Below are 21,924 nucleotides of genomic sequence, written 5' to 3'. Positions count from 1 at the left end.
ATGTAAAGAGAAGGTCAGGAAAAAAGCAACTTTGCTGGTCCTTAAGATGAAGCAGGAGGTATGACCCAAGGAATGTGTATGGACTCTAGATGCTAAAAAAGGCAAGGAAATGGATTCACCCCTGGAGACTCCAAAAGTAAATGCAATCTTGTTGGTGCTTTGATTTTAGCCCTCTGAAACCCATGTCAGACTAGTTGCAGAATGATAAGTTTAAAAAAAAAACACATAAATCCATTTATGTGCTGTCTTGAGGTACCACCAAGTTTGTGAGAATTTGTTGCAGCAGCAAAAGAAAACTAATGCAGCAATAACTTATCAGTAAGCGCATTGTAGCAGATTTTCTCAAATCTGCTAACTGCTTTTCATCTCACATGGAGTAAAGACCAAGTTCATAGATTGGCCTCAAGGCCACACACAATAGTTCTCCCTTTGTCTATCTGATCTTATATTGTACTATTCTTACCCTCACTCTCTATGTTCCAACCACACAGTCTTTCTCTTCCTTAAACTTATCAGAGGTCCTGCCTCAGGACCTTTGCCCTTATCATTCTTCCCTACATAGCCACAAGTCTCATTTACTCACTTCCTTTAAGACCCTGATATATCCTTGTGTCAGACAGTCTCCCCAGGACACCCTTATCTAAAATAGCAACATCATGGCCCTTGTAGATGAAAGTTAGGAACTTTCATGTATTGCTTGTTTATTTCTATTGTTTTATTAGTCTACTTTCTGCCTCCTCCATCCTTCCTCAAATGGAAACACTGTAATGGGAATTTTCATTTATTCCCTGTCACATCCTTAGTACCAAGAACAGTGTGTGGCCCTAGTAACCATTTGTTTGTTGAATGATTAAGTGAACATGTAAACAAATAAAATGATTCCCTTATTGCTAACTAAAGTACATCAATTAGGGAGTATTGACCTAATTAGCAGCATTGTATTCTTTTGTGATACTGTATGCAACTGAAAACTTAAAAGTACATATTGGGCCTCTCTGGTGGCACAGGGGTTAAAGTCTCAGCACTATCAAGCTATTGCCAGCCACTATGGCAGGAGTTCAATCCCCATCCCGGGAGCTAACCCACATGGCACAGCAGACCTCTCCTGTCTCTCCCGCTGCTCCCCCCAGCAGTGTATTACAATAGATCTGCTTGTTCTGTTCCTCACTATGTCTCTGGCGAATCCTCTCACCCCCTGCACCTCTGGCCTACATCCCAGCTCTTGTATGCATAAATAAAAATAAATCTTTAAAATTACATGTTACTCCATTGGTTTTAGATTTTTTTTCCTATTCTTAGTCTGGGACATGTCAAGGGTGGCTTCTGCATTTGATAGGGCTTTTTGCCATCACATTAAATAATGAATTGCTTTCAAGTTTTCTTCACTATATTTTTATGTGCTGAAAAACTTGGGAATGTTTAGATTTCCATGCTAATGGAGTATCCTGGGAAAACATCACAATACTTTGAATGTATAACAATTTCTAGGAAAGAAGGCAGTAATTTTCCATGTACATCAACCCATTCATCAAACTGTTATTTAAATAAGTAGGTTTGTCGTTTTATTATGAAGTTCCCATCAGAATATTTCCATAATAAACTCCACTTTCTGAAATTAATAGGACAAAAATAAAAAGGATCAGAATGATGGTCGGTCCATAGCTGGATTAGAGGGAGAAGTTGTGAAAAAAAAAAAAAACTTTAAACTATTTTAAAATGCTGGCATGTGAATTCATAGAATGATGGAGACAGAGAAGTTACACTTTTGTATCTAAGAAAAGGGGCAGCGGTTGAGCGCTGGGCTGCGAAGCTCTACAGCGCCGCTTCGATCCCTGGCCACCGGCGAGGGTCCCACATGGTGCGCAGACCTCTCCTGCCGCACCCGCTGCTCCCCTCAGCAGTGTATTTCATCACTCTGCCTGCTCTGGCTCTGGTAAAGTCTCTCACCCTACTGCACTTCTGACTGTACCCAGTGCTTGTATAAATAAATAAACAAATCTTAAAATAAATAAATAAATAAACTCTGTTAAAAAAAGAAAAAGAGAAGATTTGGGAAAATTAGTTGCACTCCTTTGATGTAATATGATATAATGCCCAGTTGCTAGGTTTAGTGGCAGGGTATAATGGGGACTATGGTGAAATTGAAAGCTAATTCCTACCTAATGGGGCAGCCACTACTTGCCTCATATGGGAATGTGGACTGTTACCCCATCTTATTTTTATGATCATCTAAAAATGGAAATTTTATGTGAAATCTGATATTCAAAACATCTTGTCCTCTCAAGACATCGAAAGTCTTCTAGCTTGTGAGCCTGACTATTTTTGTTAAATCACATCTTTGATCAATGTAAATCATCAATAATACCAGAAAACAAAAAGACTGATTTAACAAATTTTTTTTAAAATTCCACCCAAACACAAACTCACAAAAACTAGATAGAGCAAAGCTAAATTGAAATAAAATCTTTCTTAGACTTTGTTATATCCTTACTTTATTCAGTGACGTAGCAGCTAAGTCTAGGTGATCATTTCACCTATTATTTCAATTTCAAAAAGGTAGATGCACACATAAAACAGTAATAGTAGTTTCAAGCAAAGTATTCCATACCTCAAGAATACTTCTGCTTAAAGGATTTCTAGGACTATAGAGTAGCACTGTGCAATATAACATTTTTACTATTATATTTTATTTAACTCAATGCATTCAAAATACAATCATTTCAACATATCAACATTTTCAAATGTTAATATGATTTTATATTCTTTTATTCATATGAAATCTTTTTTTTAAAGATTTATTTATACAAGAACTGGGGTACAGGCTAGAGGTATGGGGGTGAGAGGATTCACCAGAGACAGATTGGGAAGCAGAACAGGCAGATCTACTGAAATACACTGCTGAGGGGAGCAGTGGTCAAGACAGGAGAGGTCTGCTGCACCATGTGGGTCACCTCCCTGACTGGGGATCGAACTTATGCTGCAGTGGCTGCGGATAGCTTCATAGTTCTGTGTCTTAACCCCTTGCACCACCAGGGAGTCCCCTCATATGAAATCTTTAAATTATGTATTTTACACTACAGCCTATCTCATTTCAACCTAGCTACATTCAAGTGGCTAACAAGTATAAATACATGGTGGTACCACATTGTCAGCACAGGATAGAAGTTTCTGGTTGTTTTTGCCAATATTATCATTTATTTTTATTGGAACTATCAAATCTAGTCATGTCTAACTAAGAAATTAGAAATTATCGCAGAAAGCTTTTTCAGTTTGAAGATACCCATCATTTATTCTTAGAATATTAAACATATTTTGTACAAGTTTTTGCTGGAAATACGACAGTTTGGCTTTTACCCAATTCTAGAAGCAACTGATTTTAGTAAAGCAAATGACTAAATTCATAAGTTGAATTATTTTATGAATTTGATCCAAGCAAAAATGAGAAAGATAATCCCTTAAATCAATGTCTTAGTATCATGCATCCAAAATCTAGGCAATTAATTCTTACATTCTTGGATTTGATTTTTTTTTAGAATAAGTGTAACGCATACTTGTTATTTTTTAATCAAATAATATAAAATTATAAAATAAATTTTTAAGTCTTCTACTTATTCATCCCTACCTCTACTAATCCACCACCACTTCTGCTTTTAAATATTTTTATATATTCATTTCTTACATATATTCTTTCAGGACATTATATTCCTGTTTAATTGTGAATATAGGTTTTTTAAGGGTCTTCTCGCATTCATAGTTGTAGAACAAAGTCTCTACCCCACAGTACACCAGGCATTGCCTTTTATTTATTTTTTAATTTTTTTAAAGATTTATTTTTTATGCATACAAGAGCTGGGGTATAGGCCAGAGAGGCGGGGGTTGAGGGGATTTACCAGAGACAGAGTGGGGAACAGAACAGGCAGACTGAAATACACTGCTGAGGGAGCAATGGGTGAGACTGGAGAGGTCTGCTGCTGAGCCATGTGGAATGCTTCCTTTGTTTAATGGCTACAGTTTTCATAATATCTCTGTGGACCGTTTATTGAATCCTCTATTCTTGAATTGCCTCAAGTTTTAGTTACTAGCAAAAAAATGTACAAATATCCTGATGTCATTATGTGAGTATTTTGATAAACTAGGTTCCCAGAGATGAAATGCTGGTTCAGGGACCAGGCAGATTTCACATGCTGGCAGATAGTACTGCCAAAAAGCTTACACCAGTTAAACTCATATCATCTGCAAACAAGAGGACATTTTGACTGAAACATAGACCTTCCAATGTGACACAGTCCAGAGCACTCAGCAATTTCTAAGATTAACACAAAGAAATGACTACAGAGAGTGAAAGCAAACCAAACAACTATTTCAAAGCTCTATGTTACTAGTCCAAAGTCAGATACCAACCTGGGGCCGAAACCAACATAAAAAGCAAATGACAAAAAGGCATTGTTAATTTGAGATCCTCTTTGCCTCTTCAGAGACACTTCATTCCAGCCTGTACCTTTGATGACATCCAGGGAGTGACACCCTGTGGGTAAGGAGTCTTCCAGAGAAACATTCTGTTTCCAGGCATCCTGTGTAACTTCCTCATGACACAATTCTTGATAAGTGATCTGTAAAATGATAGCTTCTCTCAAATGGGCAAACACTCCAAGAGGAGATTTTCTTGAGCAAGGAGGAAAAGTCCCCAATTTTTATTTGCCTACATGCGAAGGCCTCCCAAATCCTGGAATATCTGGGGTTGCCAGAATTAGTGGGGACTCCTCAGGAAATGGTAAACTCACTACATGGGTTCATTTTCAAAAGGATTCAGTTTTAAAATGACCCCAGGTTACCGAGGCAATTTGTGTGTTAATCACTCTCAGAGTAATACTCAGATTTCTGCTGACCAAGTTTGCAGAAGGCTTACAAGTTGCTAAGTGTGGTTATTATGCAACCAGATAGAGAATAGATGCAAAAACAATCTAATAATTGGCCAAAAGCCAATAGAATGCAATTTAATACATTTCAGTTAAAACTTGAAGGATAGAGACAAGAGTGGTTTACTTTTTAGACCACTGACTATCTAAATGGAGTGTTTTCGTGAAGACCTCTAGGGGCTCCACAGGTTAAATATGACCTGCATTTTTAATGTACCACATTTTAAATGTACATGGTTTCTTAAAAATTTGAAATTCAATAGCCTTTAATTGGTCCAGCATGCTACACTTTGCAACAGTCCCCACCCTTCCCTATCACGCCCCCTGGTTTCTCATATTTGCCTGCTTGCCTCCAGCAGGCATTCAAGTTTGTAATCCAGGGAGTGACACCCTGTGGGTAAGGAGACTTCCTTATGCTACATGCAAGACTACAGTCTTCCTTAGACTACCCACTTAGTGGTTTCAATCCATGGCGATTTCAATAGGAGTCAACTGTTGTTATGGTTACCAAAACAGGATTATATGACTTCATATGTGTTCAATAGAAGAATGATGTTTAGAACAAAGTGTTGTGTTTTAACCAGACTTTGCCCTGCTCCAGCCTTTTTGACTTTTCAGTGGAATATTTATAAATGCCCAGGAAATGACCACATGGACATGGTTTGAAGCCTGTGAAGGATGGTTGATAAAAAAGTAGACTTAAGATGGACTCTTGAATTGATGATTTCTCTCAAGCTCCATTATCTCCTACTTAGTTAAACCACTACAATTTCACACTTGAAGTACTGCAGTAATCTAAATTCTTAATCCAGTTACTCTCTCTCTGCTCAGCACCCCCCACTATGTCCCATATCCAGTTCATTTAAATTTTACACCTCTAAATATTTCTTGAGTAACACATTTTTTCTTACTCTACTCCTAACCACCATTATCTCCAACCTGGGTCAATTGACTACCCAGTGACTTTCAACAGTCATACCTTTCCTCCTCCAATGTATTTTGAAGGTGCACACAGCAATCTTTTTAAAACGCAAAGCACAGCTTTGCTTTTCCTTGTGATCTTAGTTTTTACCACATTGGTTCTGCTTTCTGCACTCAAGCACAGCTTAGTTCCATTCCACCCCACTTCAGAACAATTACTGTGGTAGTTCTCTGTATTTGGAATACAGAAAGATAAGATCACACTGTAGTTTGTCTCCTTTTCTCTCTTTTTTTAAAGATTTATTTATGCATACAAGAGCTGGGGTACAGGCCAGAGGTGTGTGTGGGGGGGGGGGTGAGAGGATTCACCAGAGACAGAGTAGGGAACAGAACAGGTGGATTGACGGAAGTACACTGCTGAGGGGAGCAGCAGGAGAGTCAGGAGAGGTCTGCTGTGCCATGTGAGTTGCTCCCAGGCCACTGGGGATCGAACTCGTGCTGCAGAGGCTGCAGTCAGCGTCACAGTGCAGTGCTTAAGCCTTTGCACCACCAGGGAGGCTCTCCTTTTCAATATTAAATATCTTTCACCTCTTTAAGACATCCTTTTTTCTTTTTTTAATTTCATCAAGTACCGCTATTTTTTACATCTTTGCTAGTATTTTCACAGTATTGAATTTCTCCCCTCAGGTGTGGTCATCATTGCTCTCCCACCACCAAAACACCCTCAGTCCTCCACCATAGTTCATTGTGCACTCAGCCCCTAAGATTCCCCACTCTGTTCTCACCCTTCCTCCCTTCCCCCTCTGGATGTCTCACATCAGGTCAGCTTTCAAGGGTTGTTGTTGTTTTTTTTTTAATATTTATTTTATTTGGGCCTCCCTGGTGGTGCAGGGGTTAAAGTCACAGCACTATCAAGCTATCATCAGCCACTGCAGCATGAGTTGGATCCCCAGCCAGGGAGCTAACCCACAAGGCACAGCAGACCTCTCCTATCTTGCCTGCTGCTCCCCTCAGCAGTGTATTTCAGTTGATCCACCTGTTTTGCTCCCCACTCCGCCTCTGGTGAATCCTCCCATCCCCCACACCCAGTCCTTGTATGCAGACAAAAATAAAATAAATCTTAAAAAAAAAAAATGGGGAAAACAGCCCAGCTAGAATCCATACCCATTTAGATAAAGTATATCAGCAATATTGCAGAGCTTCTCAAAAGACCATGTGCCTCCAATCATCTATGGTTTGGGTGCTGGTAAAGCCCCTACTTTACAGACAGGTAGGGGAATTGACTAAGGCCACACTGCTGGCCTGGAGCAAGAATCCAGGTATTACTTCCAAACCTATCTTTTGAACTCCTCAGTGTTACATATCTCATTCTTGACCATTTTTAACCTCTTTCCCCAGTAGTGGAATTTACAAAACTATCGCTACTCAAGTATGATCAGCAATAACAGCTTCATCTGGAAGTTTGTCAGAAATGCAAATCCTTGGATCTCACCCCAGGTCTACTGTTCTGCAATCTGCATTTAAAAAAAATCCCCAGATAATTCATGTGCACACAAAAGTTTGAGATGATGCTCCAGATTTTGGATGAGTGCAAACACAGAAGAAAAATTAATATAGTTCCCAGTACTTTGAGTTTTCCTTCTTAGCACTTCGTTACCTTGCAATGAAAAACTAGGAAGTACCAAGGAAAGTCATGGGAATAAAGCCTAGTGTCTGCTGCCACCTTGTGGTGAGAAGTTCCAACCCAGGAAGAATTTGCTTGTCTCCACAAAATAAATAGGGAAATGTTGAAAGGGACGAGTAGACCAAGTACTCAATTTTTGCAATATGTGCTTTGAGAAACCACTACAGAATTCCAGCTATAATAAAATATGCTGCTGGGTGCACTGTGTGGTGACCAAATAAGAACTCGCTTTTTCATGTGAGTCCCTCCTTACAGAGAGAACATTCCTTAGCTCCCGTTGAGAGAGCTAACCAAAGGTGGGATCCTAGGTATACCTCGAGGGTCTTTCCTCTTTGGAATTCAAACAGGCACATCTGAATGTGATAATCAATCACATTGATTACTGTGTGATTACTTTATCAGTGGGCCAAAAGGCAGTAGCTAGACTCCCAGGTCACCATTTCTGCATTTGCCTGCTCAGTAATCTACAATATGGTTTCCACAAAGCTCCACGGAATTTCCCACTGCTCAGTCAAATACATCATTGGTGACCTCTGTGAAGTGGTAAACATGGTCACTCCCACAAATGATGTCTCTAACACCTAGAAGGGAATAAGGAAGAGATTCCAAAATTTTCCTAAATACTTTATCCCACACAGCCCAGAAGTTAAAAGTGCCTCAGTCTGTAGGTGATTTTGTTCTGAAGTTTGTGAGCTCAGAAGCGAATGAAATTTAAAACAGCTCTTGCAGGTGGTGTTGACAGCAATGGAATACCCTCAGCTATATGTAAGAGAGCCCTTTAAGGTGGCTTACAGAAGAGTAGGCCAGTACCGGAGAATCCAGCAAGCCAGAAAGAAAAATGGTTTATTCAAAAAGAAGGGGATTGAAAGGTAAGTAACTGAGATTCATTTTCTTTTATGTTGAATGAGGTTCTTTGGGGGTTGCATTAAACAATATCCTTTGTGATTGTTAGGAAAGGTTGCATCACCTGTTAAGCAGCACATTTGGAATTGTAGGCTTGGCTCTGGGAGGCTGCATTTATGTATAGGTTAGGTCCAGGAGTCTAGGGCCACAATGATCAGAAAAGGTTTAATTTTAATGGTAAAAGCCCTTCCACTCTGTTGCAATTTGAGTTTCAAGGTGGCATGTGACACTAAAGCACTGATACTAAGAAGATACTTCAGTCTCAGTATCTTAAACATCTTATGTCCCATGCAAAAAAAACATTCTTTTGAAAATTCAGGGATACACGATTCAAGATGGATCCTGTTCCCTTTCTCAGCAATTTTGGCTGCTGAAATACATAATATCATATTCTACCCATGTGCATTGTTGTAGGGACAGGACAGGCACTGAGCAGGTTTTCTATGATCCCATGCAGACGGGATAAAGGAGGAGAGTCCTAGAGACCTCAGCTGGTTTTCAGGCTTTTTATTTAGATTTACCAGGCATATGGCAGGCAGGGGTGCTGGGGGGCCTGGAGGCTGGCAGGCCGCCCAGGCCCCAGCAAATCCTCACTCTATCTGGGCTCTCTGGCATTCTCTCTGCTTCTCTTCCCTCGGCTTCTCCTGGTGTCCCCATGATGCCACCTTTAAAAGCACAGTCTCAGCCCAGGTGAATCCCATCTACCTATGCCCACACCCTATTCCAGGGGCCCGCCATCAGGCATGCATTCAGGACCACAGGGTTCTGTCATCCATCCTAATGGCGGGATGTCGGAAAAGCCTGATACTTTTACCTTACCCTACAATTGTCTTCAAAGTGAAGTTAAAACGTTTTCAACCTGCTTTTTCTTGCCAATGGCAAAACCATAAGACAGGCATGAAATCCAGAAAACATAATACATTTTAACTTGGGAGTTTATTGTGGTCATTTATTTTACTTTTTTTTTAGCTCCAATATGTCAAAAAAGTGAGGTGTTTTCAACAGGCCTGAAGTATCAACTTCTGAACTTCCACAGACAAAATATACTTCAGAGAGCTCTACTTTCAATATGAAATAGAGGCTACAAGGGAAAGCAGACAGCCAAATAAATTTACTATCAACCAAGATATTTAAAAACTTAAGAAGGGAAGAGGTTTTTTTTAATTATTCATGGCAAAAATTACAAAAGTTCTATTTCTAGGCCCTATAGCAAAATCAACTTTGTTAATTATTGTAAGGGCAGGACTGGCCACAGAGCAGGTTTTCTGATCTCATGCAGACCAGGTAAAGGAGGAGTCAGAGTCCTTAGTGGGTTTTTGCAGGTCTTTTATTGGGGTTCACCAGGCATATGGCGGGCAGGGGTGCTGGCTGGGTGCAGGCCTCCCAGCCCCCAGCAAGTCTTCACTCTATCTGGACTCTCTGGCGTTCGTTCTGCTGCTTCTCGGCTTCTGCTTCGGCTTCTCTGCTGCTGCTGCTGCTGCTGCTGCTGCTGCTGCTGCTGCTGCTGGCGTCCCCGTGACGCCGCCCTTAAAAGCACAGTCTTAGCTCAGCTGAATCCCATCTACCTATGCCCACATCTTATTCTAGGTGCCCGCCATCAGGCATGCATTCAGGACAAGGATCCATCATCTATCCTGATGGCGGAGGGGCAGAAAAGCCTGATATTTTCTGTACCCTACAATTATGTTATAAATAGATTGAGAATGTGGATGGGGGTCTGGAGATGGGACACACATTTTAGAGATTCTGAGACTTCATAGAGTTGGACTTTTTACTTGAGGCTTGCATGAGTGGCCTTTAGGGCTTCTGAACCACTTAACATTATATTTCCATTGTTTGGGGTGAGTGTGTGTAGGGTAAGGAAAAATGTCAGGCTTTTCTGCCCTCCCGCCATCAGGATAGATGATGGATCCTTGCGGTCCTGAATGCATGCCTGATGGCGGGCACCTGGAGTAGGGTGTGGGCATAGGTAGATGGGATTCAGCTGGGCTGAGTCTGGGCTTTTAAGGGCAGCATCACGGGGACACCAGCAGACGCCGAGAGAGAAGCAGAGCCATGAGAAGAGCAGAGAGAATGTGAGAGAAGGCCGGGGAGCCCAGAAAGAGTGAAGACTTGCTGCCCCCCCGGCACCCCTGTCTGTCGTATGCCTGATTCTGACTCCTCCTGGTCTGCTGGAGGTCATCCTGCACTGTGGTCATCCTTCCCCTACAGTGTGTATTTATGGCGTGGATATTGATGGCTTTCTTAAAAGATTCTCAGTGGAGCACATGGGAGATTAATCAACCTATAAATGATCTTTAGGTGAACTAGAAATTGGTACTCCTCTCTCAGTACCCTGTACTCTCATCGTAGGGTAAATGAAATAATCAGACTTTTTATGCCACTAGCCTCTGTGGCTATCACCTGCAGCCTTGATGGTGTTAATGCAAAAAACCTTGAGAGGTTGGGCGCAGGCACAACCTGATTATGAATACTTGGGGTGTGGGTATGTGTTTGTGTGCAAATGTGCACTCCTGAGCCTAAAGCATCATTCAGAGGGGGATGATGACTATGAGAGAGGGATGAGCAGCTTGACTACAGCAGAGGCGAGACCACGAGAGAACCCCAGAGAGTGCCAAAGAGAGTCCAGAGAAGAACACAAAGATTTGTTGGGTGCCAGGAGGCTGGCAAGCCCGGCCTTGTTTGCCTGCCTTGCCAGCCTGCAGACTTGCCATGACAATTGGCTAGGTCAGCAGGATGATTCAATGCAGATGGGTATGGAGCCCTCTGAAAGCCTCAGGGGGGTGGCGTGCCGCGGGCGTGTAGTTCTCAGTGGACACCTCCTGAGACCCCGCTGGCAGTGGAGAGGCCTCCGCACATATTGGGGGAGGCATTGGACAGACATGGTGCCTCCTTAGAGGCAGGGCTGGGGGTTGAGTGTTCCCCCTCAGCTCTGCAAATGGAGTCGAGGACAACACTGGAGGCGCCATGGCAGCACAGGCGGTGACTAAAGTCCAGGAGCTTTGAGAAGAGCTAAAGATGCTGCAGGAGTGCAGGAGGTGGACAAGGTCAGGAGCTGTGGGACAAGAACTTGTGTGGAGGAGGAGATGGCCCCCAAGGACCAGCCCCTGACCCCTGAGGCAGCAGACTCATCAGGGAAGAAAGGGGACCATGATTCATCATTAAGAGCTCACCCAGTGGTGATGCGAAGATAAAAAAAAAAAATTGACAGACAAACAATTCTTCCAGAAGGTGGGGGATCTTTGGGACGTTAGTTGTTAAGACTATGGTACCTGGGGGTGGATGGGATCATTTTCACACCCTAGGAGATGAAAATCAAGGGGCAGCTGCTGGGCCTCGGTAGCCTAAGGCAGCTCTTGTGTACTGCCCGACATTCCCAGGGCCACAGCGGGTGTCTGTGGTCAACCCACCAAGGAGCTCATGTGGCCACAGCTGGGAATGGCAATGGCACTAGCAGATGGGTTAGAGTTGGGGAGGGGGCAGGCAGGCATGAGAGCAGCCAAGCAGGAGATGTGTCAAAAAGCCAACTTAGATAAGGCAAAAAGCTGATGTTGCCAAAGTCAGGAAATCCTGAGTCGTCTCTATGTATCAAGCATTTTTCTCAATTCTTTCATGTGTATTACATAATTTATATATTATATGATTTAGCCCTGACACTTCCATTTTACAAATGAGGAAATATGTTTCATATCTATGTAAATGCAGTGTTTATGGGCTCTGGAAGACTTTTTTTTTTTTTTTTGTGGGACCCTCGCCAGTGGCGGGGGAATGAACCGGCGCTGCAGAGGCTGCGGGCAGCCTCACAGCCCAGCGCTCAACCGCTGCACCACCAGGAGAGGCCCAAGACTATATTTCTTATTGACTATCCTGGCAGCTTCTCTTATCACTGTAGCCTTGGAGTTCCCAAATCCAGCAACTACTACCTCAGTCCTGAAAGGCTTGCTAAGGAATGCAAGCCTCTTGAAAGTCACCTGTGAGTGATGCCCTGTTCACTTTGGGATAAGGTTGAGGTGCTGAGGAACCTGTCCTCAGTGGATGGGTGGGGAACATGGCTTGTGGTGGAGACTACAGCAGGAGAGGGTCCTGGAGAGTGGCCACGTGAGAGAGAATGCCAGAGAGCCCAGAGAAAGAGTGTAAAGATCCATAGGGGGCTAGGAGTCTTGGTAGTCTGCCTACCTTCCAGCAACCCCTGCCTGACCTGTACCTGCCTCCTTGCATGCCAGCCTCCCTGCCTGGTACACCTGTGTACCTGGTTCCCTGAGAAAGCATTAAAGCCTGAAAAAAACATCAAGGCTCCAGGACTGTCCCTTATCCGTCTGCCAGAATCCATAGTGAACCTGCTTGCTGGCATTAGTCATCTACCAGAAAGTTAACATCATAATTATACTTGACTGAACCCACTAGAAGCTGTGCAACTGGCAGAAACATATATATATATATATATATATATATATATATATTCATGAAACAGATATGAAACATATTTCCTCATTTTTAAAATGGAGATGTTAGTGTCAGGGCTAAATCATATAATATATAAATTATGCAATACACCTGAAAAAATTTTAAAAAGTGCTCATACATAGAAAGCTATTAGCAAATGATGTTTTTTCACTAAAAACTAAAATGATGAAGATGGTATATGAGTTTTAAGATTTTTGGATACGTCTTTAGGTTATTTTCTCTAAATGAGTGTTTTATGTAAATGCAGTGTTTATGGGCTCTGGAAGACTATATTATTGACTGTCCTGGCAGATTCTCTTATCACTGTAGCCTTGGCGTTCCCAAATCCAGCAAATACTACCTCAAGCTGTCATTGAAACAAGATCGCCAATTTGAGGTAATCAATTCTAATCATCACACACCTGGATTAAAACCTGCATTCTGCCCTTGGTCAATGAATTTGATCTCTCTGTGTCTCAGTTTACTCATTAGTAAAATTAAGATAATGTGAACTACCTCTTAAGGTGGGATGAGGTTTAAGTGAGACAGTGAACTTACCATGGTTTGGTGACAATATACCAAATAGCAGTTTTGGCTTATTTTTCTGTGATTTGAATCTTGGCCTTCAGTTTTATTTTTTGGAATGATACAATTTGTTCATATTTGAAGTTTGGATTTGGTGATGATTTAAATTTTTAACTTTAATGTTAAATTTTTAAAATTTTAAATTTTCAGTTTCCTTAACACAGATTCTTTTTATCTTTTTAGATGGCACAGAGCTGTATCTACCAATTTAGTGAAACAAAATGTCTTGATCCCCAAAGAAGAATCATCCAATGATAGTGACGTGGAATTTCATGAAAGCCAGCAAACACAGAAAAAAAATTTGATGAAGAAAGTGAAGACTGTTTGGGGGAGGATGTTGTCATACACGCATAGAGGCAAGCCAGCATGTGTCAGCAACGAAGGCTCCACCAGCCACAAGGAAACCCTCCTTTCAAACACACAGAGCCTTCTCCCTCGAATTGTCAAGCTTCCATCTCCCACATTATTTACCAGACCAAGAATGAGAAAGCTCTCACAGAACGGTAATTAAAAAGGCAGTTGATGGGTTGAGTGCTGAGGTCAAGAGGAATAATGAAATTAGGGTGGATTTTCTTGTACCCAAAGATGTCCTGGGAGCTTGTCTGAAAGGCAGGATCTCAGGTTCCACTCAGGTGTACTGAGTGAGAATTTGCATTTTAGAAAGAACCCCAGGTGACTCATATACAGGTACATTTTGAAAAGCTTTGAATTAGATTGCACTTGAAGTCTTTCCCAGTCAAAAATTAGTGCTCTAATCAGTCTCAAGTCACTTTTTGTTTAAAATTATGCACACACACACACACATATATAATGGCGTGCGTGTATACATATCTGTGTCTACTATATACATTTATAAGGAAATAAAATAGGATTTTTTAAATTTTACTTACAGAGAACATAGTGATGCAACCTTTCAAACAGCTGCTCCCAACAGTGGAGGGTGTAGTGGGAATTTTATAAATAAAATGTATGATCAGCAAGTCACAAAGGCCATTTTCTTTTATTATATTTACTTTCTATGTACTTTGTGAAAAAAATCAACATTTGAACTGTTAACATTATTTTTTCCAGTGTACTAGTGCTATTTTGAGGGTATCTTATGAGTTATAACTAACATGACCATGAATATTTGCATTCTCATTCTCCTTCCTAGCTTTTTAAAATTTAGAGACCTTATTTTTTTTAGTGCTGTTTTAGTTGTCCTGGAAAAACTTAGCAGCTATAGTTACAGGGAGTGAGTTTCCATATATCCCCTCTTCTTTCCCCACCTCCTCCAGTTTCCTTTATTAGTAACATCTTACAGTACAGGCATACCTTGTTTTATTGCACCTCACTATTGAGTTTCGCAGATAAGGCACTTTTTACAGATTGAAGGTCGGTGGCGACCCTGCATCAAGCACGTCTATTGCTGCCATTTTGTCAACAGTGTGTGTTCACTTCATGTCTGTGTGTCGTGTGTCACATTTAATTAAGGTTTGTACATTGCTTTTTCAGACAAAATGTTATTGCACACTTACAAGACTACTGTATGGCATAAACATAATTTTAGATGCACTGGGAAGCCAAAAAGCCTGTGTGATTCACTTTATTGTGGAGGTCTGGAATCCAAACTGAAATAATCTGAGGTGCGCCTGTAGTGTGGTGTATTTGTTATGATTGACGAGCCAATAATGGTGAAGTATTAACTGAAGTCCATAGTTCATAGTTTACATTGGGGTGCACTCTTTTCACTGTACAGTTCTGTGGGTTTCAAAAATGCATCATGTTATATGTCCGCTATTTCAATATCCTATCGGAGCTTCACGGCCCCAAACATCTTCTGTAGCTTTTCAATTCCCTTTAAAGTGCAGCACAAGGAGAAATATATAGCCCTTATGTATAGGTAAGGAATCCACACGTAACTGCATATTTCACACAGTGACAAGGCTGCAAACCTGGTGTGTATGTGCGTTTTCATAAAAACATGAAACTAACAAAACTGATGGCTTCCAGCTGACTGGTTGCTCTTTCCAATAAACCTGCTCTTCTGGAAAAAACAGTCACTAATTCAAGCATCCAAGCATCCAACAATCACCTGGTAGGAATTGACCTGTCTATTTCTGTTGAAAATAGCAAAGAGGAACAGGCTTCTATGCCGATGGAGCTGGAGATTCCAGTGGAAAACAAAGGACCAAATTCCTCCTAATCCGTGATTTGGATTTTTATATCACAGTGGGAATAAAAAAATTCTCACTAAGCTCTCTTTCACACACATGCCCATCCTTCAGGCTGCAGCTCAAATGTCACGACCCTGCCTTAGCTGTGACCCAATGACAGTGCACTCTTTCCTGTTGACCCTCACATTTTTAAAGAAATGTTTGCTGAGTGCTTATTGTAGGCCTGTCACAATGTTAAGAATAGAGTAGCAAACAGAACAGATGAGGCCCCTGTGCCCATGGAATTGTAGCAGAGAGTGATGTTCCAACATTATGCAGATAATTGCATCTAAGCAAAAGTAGGTGCACAGAGCACTATAGAAACACATCATGGGGTGCTTTATCTTTCAGGGCTGGGGCTCAGGAAAGTCTTTCCTGACTTGAGTTGAGATCTGAAGGGCATTTAGAGTCAAAAAAGGAAAAAAATAGGGAGATTTCCTCAGAAAAAGAGCATCAGGCATAATTAAGGAATTAAAGGAACCCAACATGGTTGGAATAGAAAGGGTCAGGGAGAGGATAGTGAATAAGGTGGTAAGGGTGCTGTAAACCATGTAAAGAATTTTTAACTTTCTCCTAAGAGTGATATAAAACCATTGCATACTGGGGGGTTATATCTTTGCATTTTTAAAAGAGAGTTCCAGCAGTAGAGACTAGATTGGTGATGGGCAGGAGCAAATGCATGTAGAACAATAAACAGGCCCCCACATTCATTTAGGCAGGAATGAGACTAGCTTGGATTAGTCGTGGCTGTGGGGATGGGGAGAAAATTGTAGGATTTGGGGAAGAGCTGGACAGTGGAGGGCGGCAGAGAGGGAAGGGACCCAAGCTGAACACCTGCTTTGAGAGTGGACCCCAATTTACTGAATTTAGGAGCAGAGACATTCTTATAAACAGGCCACAAGCAGGACAAGATGATTTCAGGGGCTGTGCAGATGCTGAAACACAGAGCAAACTGCAAATACCTTTTTCTCACTGCTGATCCGTTTGACTACATCTAGGAAAAGGTCTCATTTCCTGCCTTTTTAAGTGAAAATAAGGGATTCTTAAGCTTAGTGCCTTTTGCAGGCAATAACATGGTTTTGGTTTTGCCATATTAATGCCTATTTATAGCACTGGTCTTTGATTTGCAATAGTGTTTTAAAGTTTCCTATATAAATCTATTGTGTGTAATAATTGAATTGACATAAAGAAAAATATTAAGATGTGTATGACTCCTGGAATACAAAAAAAACTATTAAGATGTTATATGAATAACTGAACCTGGAGCCACATTTGAGAGTAAATGTAAACTGGGCTTCACTCAACGACAAATATTGAAGGAATCACCTTGCCCATTAGAGGAGTACTGTTTTTCATTCCATAATATTTAAAGGAAGAATCAAAGGAGGGTAAAACTGAAATCTAAAGAAAGACCTTTTCAAGACTGGTCTGTAACTTCTGAGGTCATGACCCTCCAAAAGGTGAATGTCTGAAGAATTAAGTGTGATTTGGAAAAGCAAATCCTTTTTTTATCGTACTTTAGGGAGAGCATGTATATAATTGTGAATCTCATAGATTCCTTTTTTCTCCTCTTTCTAAGCAACTATCCAGCTAGATGTCGTAGAAGCAGAGACAGAGGAGATAACTGGAGGAAATACACTCCTCAGGGCCAGGAGAACCACCAAGCGGTTATCTGTGACATCCCTTCCTTCAGGACTTCGAAAGGTAAGATGTTAAACTCACCTAAAGATTTACCATAAGTCAATATTTAGGGATGTTGTAAGACCCAATTCTCTCCTACCACAAGCCCCTCAGAATAAAGGCTTTAAATGTGCTGATAGTATCTCCTAAGAATTGAGGTCATAGAAAGTTGGCTGATTCCTTCACTTCTAAGCTCAAACTGTTCAGTTTCAACTACAATCTGGGCAGCAGTGGAATTTTCAGCTTTAGACTTTGTCAAGTGCTCAAATGTCAAGTTAGTATGTCAGTATCAGGCCTGCCATTCATGCTGTGTGGAGAGGAATTCACTAGGCCAGTACTGCCCAGTGGAATTTTCTGAGGATGTACGTGTGCATTGTCCAATAGAGTTGCCAATAGCCCCATGTGGCTTTTGAGACTTTGAAATGTGACCAGTGCAACTGAAGAGTTAAATTTCTTACTTTAATTGCAATTAATATATTTAATGCCACATAAGTACATATAAATACTATACCACTTGTGGACAGTGCAGCACTGGACAGTCCAGGACTCTTCAATAAGTTCGTAAGTATAGAGATTTGAACCTAAACTTCCCAGACTGGTTTTCAAAATAGAACCCTGAATGATTATTACTATTTTAAGTATAACAAGTGTTTATTAAAGCTATGTTACAGGCCCTTCTTAGCGCTTTGAAAATATCAACTCAGAGAATCCTCACAACAGTGCTATAAGGTAACTAGCAATACTGTATTTCACTGAGAGGTTGAATGATTCGCCCAGGTAAGTGTCAGGGCCAGGGTTCAAACCCAGGGAGACCCAATTCTAAAATCCATGTTCTTAATTATTAAGCTAATTAATATGGACCTCATAGTGGCCAATAGCCACATATGACTAAGGTAATTAAAATTGAAATAAAATTGACTGTTAACTCAGTTGCACTAACTACCTTTCAAGTGCGCAATGACCACATGTACTTAGTGGGTGTTGTTTTGGACAGCACAGATAAAGAACATTTCCATTTCCACAGAGTTCTATTGAAGTTTGTTCTACAGCAGTACTTTCTCAACACCAATAGTTTGAATTTTGCCTCTTAGGTGCTAGGTTCATATTTATCATATTATTATTATGTGCTGGATAAAGATTTGGGTGCTATCAAGATGATCCAACAGACACAGTCCTGTCTTGTGGAACTTAAGTTTAACAGAGATAGACATTAAAACATGGTACTGCAAAACAGTGGGGTAAGAACAATCTTTTGAATGATTGGTGCCGGGACAAGTGAACATCTGTGTGGAGACAAAGATGATATGTGATCCCTTTCCAACACCATACACAAAAAATTAATTCCATGTGGTAGTGGTAAAACCTTAAAACTTCTGGAGGACAGCAAAATATCTTCATGATTTCGGTATAGATTAAGACTTCTTAAGAAGCAAACATCACTGGGCCTCCCCGGTGGTACAGCAGGTTGAGTGCAGTGCTGTGAAGCTGTCTGTGGCCTCTGCAGCACAGGTTCGATTCCCGGCCAGCTAGGGAGATACCCACATGCGTGGCAGACCTCCCCTGTCTTGCCTGCTGCTCCATCTGCCTGTTCTGCTCCCCACTGTCTCTGGTGAATCCTCTCACCCTCTCGCACCTCTGGCCTATATCCCAGTTCTTGTATAAATAAATCTCAGAAAAAAAAAAAGAAGAAGCAAGCATCGCTGATCATAAAGTTAAAGCTAAATACATTTTTCTACATTAAAATTATGAATGTTATTAGGTGAGACATTAAATCAAAGGTTGTCAATTGGCTATAGATTTTCTCAAAAACATAGTTGTATTAATTGCCTATTGTTAAACATGAAGTATCTCAAAAGTCTTTCTGAGGATTTGGAAGCAGCAAACTTATAACCCTCATGACCTTGGTAGTAACTGTAGAGGCTGTCCCCTTTGCAGGAGGCATTTGCCACTAGTTCACACCTGCCCCAATTTGTCCTGTTTCACAAATCCTGCCTGGTTCTTTAGGCTTTTGACTTTTTTTTTTAATTTTTTTTTTTTAAAGATTTATTTATACAAGCACTGGGGACAGTCAGAAGTGCAGAAGGCTGAGAGAATTCACCAGAGTCAGAGCGGAGAGCAGAGCAGGCAGACTGACAAAGTACACTGCTGAGGGGACCAGCGGGCTGCAGGAGAGGTCTGCGCACCATGTGGGACCCTCGCCCGGCGGCCGGGGATCGAATCGGATCGAATAGGTGCTGCAGAGGCTGCGGGCAGCTTCGCAATCCAGCGCTCACTGCTGCACCACTTGGGAGGCCCTAGGCTTTTGACTTTTTAATAGTTGCATTCAACAAACACAGAAATAACTTAGAAATTACCTAGTGTGGTAAGTGCTTAGTGGGAAAAAGTACTGAGTTTGTGTTTTTTTAAAGATTTTATTTTATTTATACAAGAGCCGGGGTACAGGCCAGATGTGTAGGAGGGTGAGAGGGTTCACCAGAGACAGAGTGGGGAACAGAACAGGCAGAATGATGAAATACACTGCTGAGGGGAGCAGCAGGGGAGACAGGAGAGGTCTGCCTCGCCATATGGGTTGTTTTGAGGGCGGTGGGGATCGAACCAGCACTACAGAGGCTGCGGACAGCTTCACAGCCCTGTACTCAACCACCTGAGCCACCAGGGAGGCCCCAGTACTGAGTTTTATAAGAGAGCAAACAAAAGAGGTATCCAACTTTAGATGGATTTGGAATGAGTGACCTTGGAACCTGAGCAAGCTGGTAGGGCAGAGCAGTTTTTGAATAGACTCACTGTAAACACGATCAGACTAAGGGGAGGGCAACATGTGGTCCCACTTCCTACTTTGCATAGGTCTCACCAAAGTCCTAGTGCTAATTATTAAGCACAAGGGGAAGAGTGAACCCACTGAGACTTAAAGGGGTGCATTAGCCAGGAACTATAACCTAGGAATGATTTCCAATAGCAACACTATTAGGACAGGCACTTGTAGCCAGCAAGTGAAGAATGAGAGGAAAAGTAACAGGCATGGGGAGAAAAGAACCCAGAGCTTTCTTTTTATGTTTGGAGACATGTCTGCCATGAAAATAAGGAAACCTGCAGAAGAGAGACCAAATTAACAACTGGATCCAGTAATAATGAGCTTTCTGGGGCACTGGTCCACAACAGCCCCACTCTCTCGCTGTGCTCAGCAGTTGCAGAGGCAATTTCTTCCTCCTTTTACGAATGACCTGCTTTTTTCCTGACACTGTATTCTTTCAGAACCAGACAATCTCATTTCTCTGCACCCTATAGATCCCTTCAAAGAGAGCTCTAGGCACAAAGGAAATGCATGTAGTGTGGAGAATAATATGAATACGTTCTCCAACCAAACGTTATGTGGCAAATGTTCAGTTTATAAGGGAATGTCCCAAGGGTGAGACTTCTTACTAAAGTCCCATCCCAGAAATAATGTTGGTACTTCCTAATCCAATGTGTTTTGCATTTTTACAATAGGTTCCATATTCGTCAAAAAAGAGACCACACTTTCCGGCACTTAAAAAAAAGAAACATAGCATGGAAAACATCCTCCGAAAATCAGATTTGACAGTAGGAAAGCTTCAAATGCAGGTAGTGGACAAAGGCTTTTACTTTTGTGTTTCAGAAACATCAGAACAGTACTGAATGCACTCTTCTGCTAGACAGCAGGATATGGGATGAAATTAATGATTAGCATTAAGAAATAATGTTAGTGGGGGGCATTCTGAGAGTGGCTAAAGGATTGCTAAGGGCACCTAGGATAATGCTGTGTGCCTAATAAATATTAAGTGAATTCAATTAAAATCAAGGCATGCACGCAGGCTTCTTTTCAGAAGAAATGAGACTGTCTTTACCACTGGGTGGTAAATGTATGTTTTCAAGCTCTGTTTGCTATGACTTGAATTAGAATAATACTCTGGGACTTGCAAAATGTCCACCAATTCCGGAACTCATATCTCAGGAAAAACACCCATCCTTTTGGTTCTGACAAAGATTTCCAACAACATGGCTTCATGTTTCTATGTATTATAGGTAGATGACCTCATAGAAACAGTAACTGATAAATCCCTGAAGCTATTGGCCCAAAGACATGCTGAACTTCAACAGTGTGAGTTTCTAGGAGATGAAATTCTTCAGTCTTCTAAGCAGTTCCAGAGGATATCCAAGAGAACCATGAGGAAGTATAAGTTGAAAAACGTATGTTTTCCATGTACCTGCTGCTGCTTTTGATTCTATTCCTGATTGCAAAGAGGTTATATTAATAGAGAGTCTTATCTTTTGGTATATAATCCTAATAAATCTTTAGTGAATTAATCATTGGGGGAGGAGAGTATATTTTAGAATATTCTGCTCAATAGTCCTTAAATCCTTTTTTAAAACCTTAATTTTTAATTCTAAGTCAAAATAAGCAAACTTTCGCTTTATAATTCTCACTAATAATGGAAAATAGAAACATTTATTAGGGTATAACTATTTGGGAAATTTCTTCCATGATTTGCAAGATGAAATTAGAGGAAGCACTTAAAAGTATTATGACACTTTTAATATGACTACTACTGAGCTAATTTTAAACTTTCAATTTTAAAGA

At 41.1% G+C, this 21,924-nt stretch overlaps 2 protein-coding genes across 2 annotated transcripts in view; one reads left to right on the top strand and one right to left on the bottom strand.

Moving 5' to 3' along the window:
* The window catches only part of LOC311180080 (cadherin-related family member 3-like), a gene marked incomplete at its 5' end in the record, with an annotated part of 63,100 nt that extends 60,913 nt beyond the window's left edge, over positions 1-2,187 (bottom strand). Inside the window, one exon of the mRNA XM_084247747.1 lies at positions 2,160-2,187. Within this exon, the coding sequence (XP_084103873.1) occupies positions 2,160-2,187 (28 nt within the window). The remainder of the gene's footprint in view (positions 1-2,159) is intronic.
* Positions 2,188-8,265: 6,078 nt separating this feature from the next.
* LOC311180431 (uncharacterized protein C3orf49) lies at positions 8,266-21,566 on the top strand (the record flags this gene model as incomplete). The annotated part of the gene is made up of 5 exons (XM_084248257.1): positions 8,266-8,390; positions 13,636-13,955; positions 17,227-17,351; positions 20,814-20,927; positions 21,369-21,566. The coding sequence occupies 5 exons, from the start codon at positions 8,266-8,268 to the stop codon at positions 21,564-21,566; spliced, it is 882 nt and encodes a 293-aa protein (XP_084104383.1).
* Positions 21,567-21,924: the final 358 nt, after the last annotated feature.

This window comes from Talpa europaea (assembly GCF_964194135.1).
Source record: "Talpa europaea genome assembly, chromosome: 11".
Taxonomy (NCBI): domain Eukaryota; kingdom Metazoa; phylum Chordata; class Mammalia; order Eulipotyphla; family Talpidae; genus Talpa; species Talpa europaea.
Note: the sequence above shows the minus strand (reverse complement) of the source record. Positions and strands in the feature narration are given on the sequence as shown.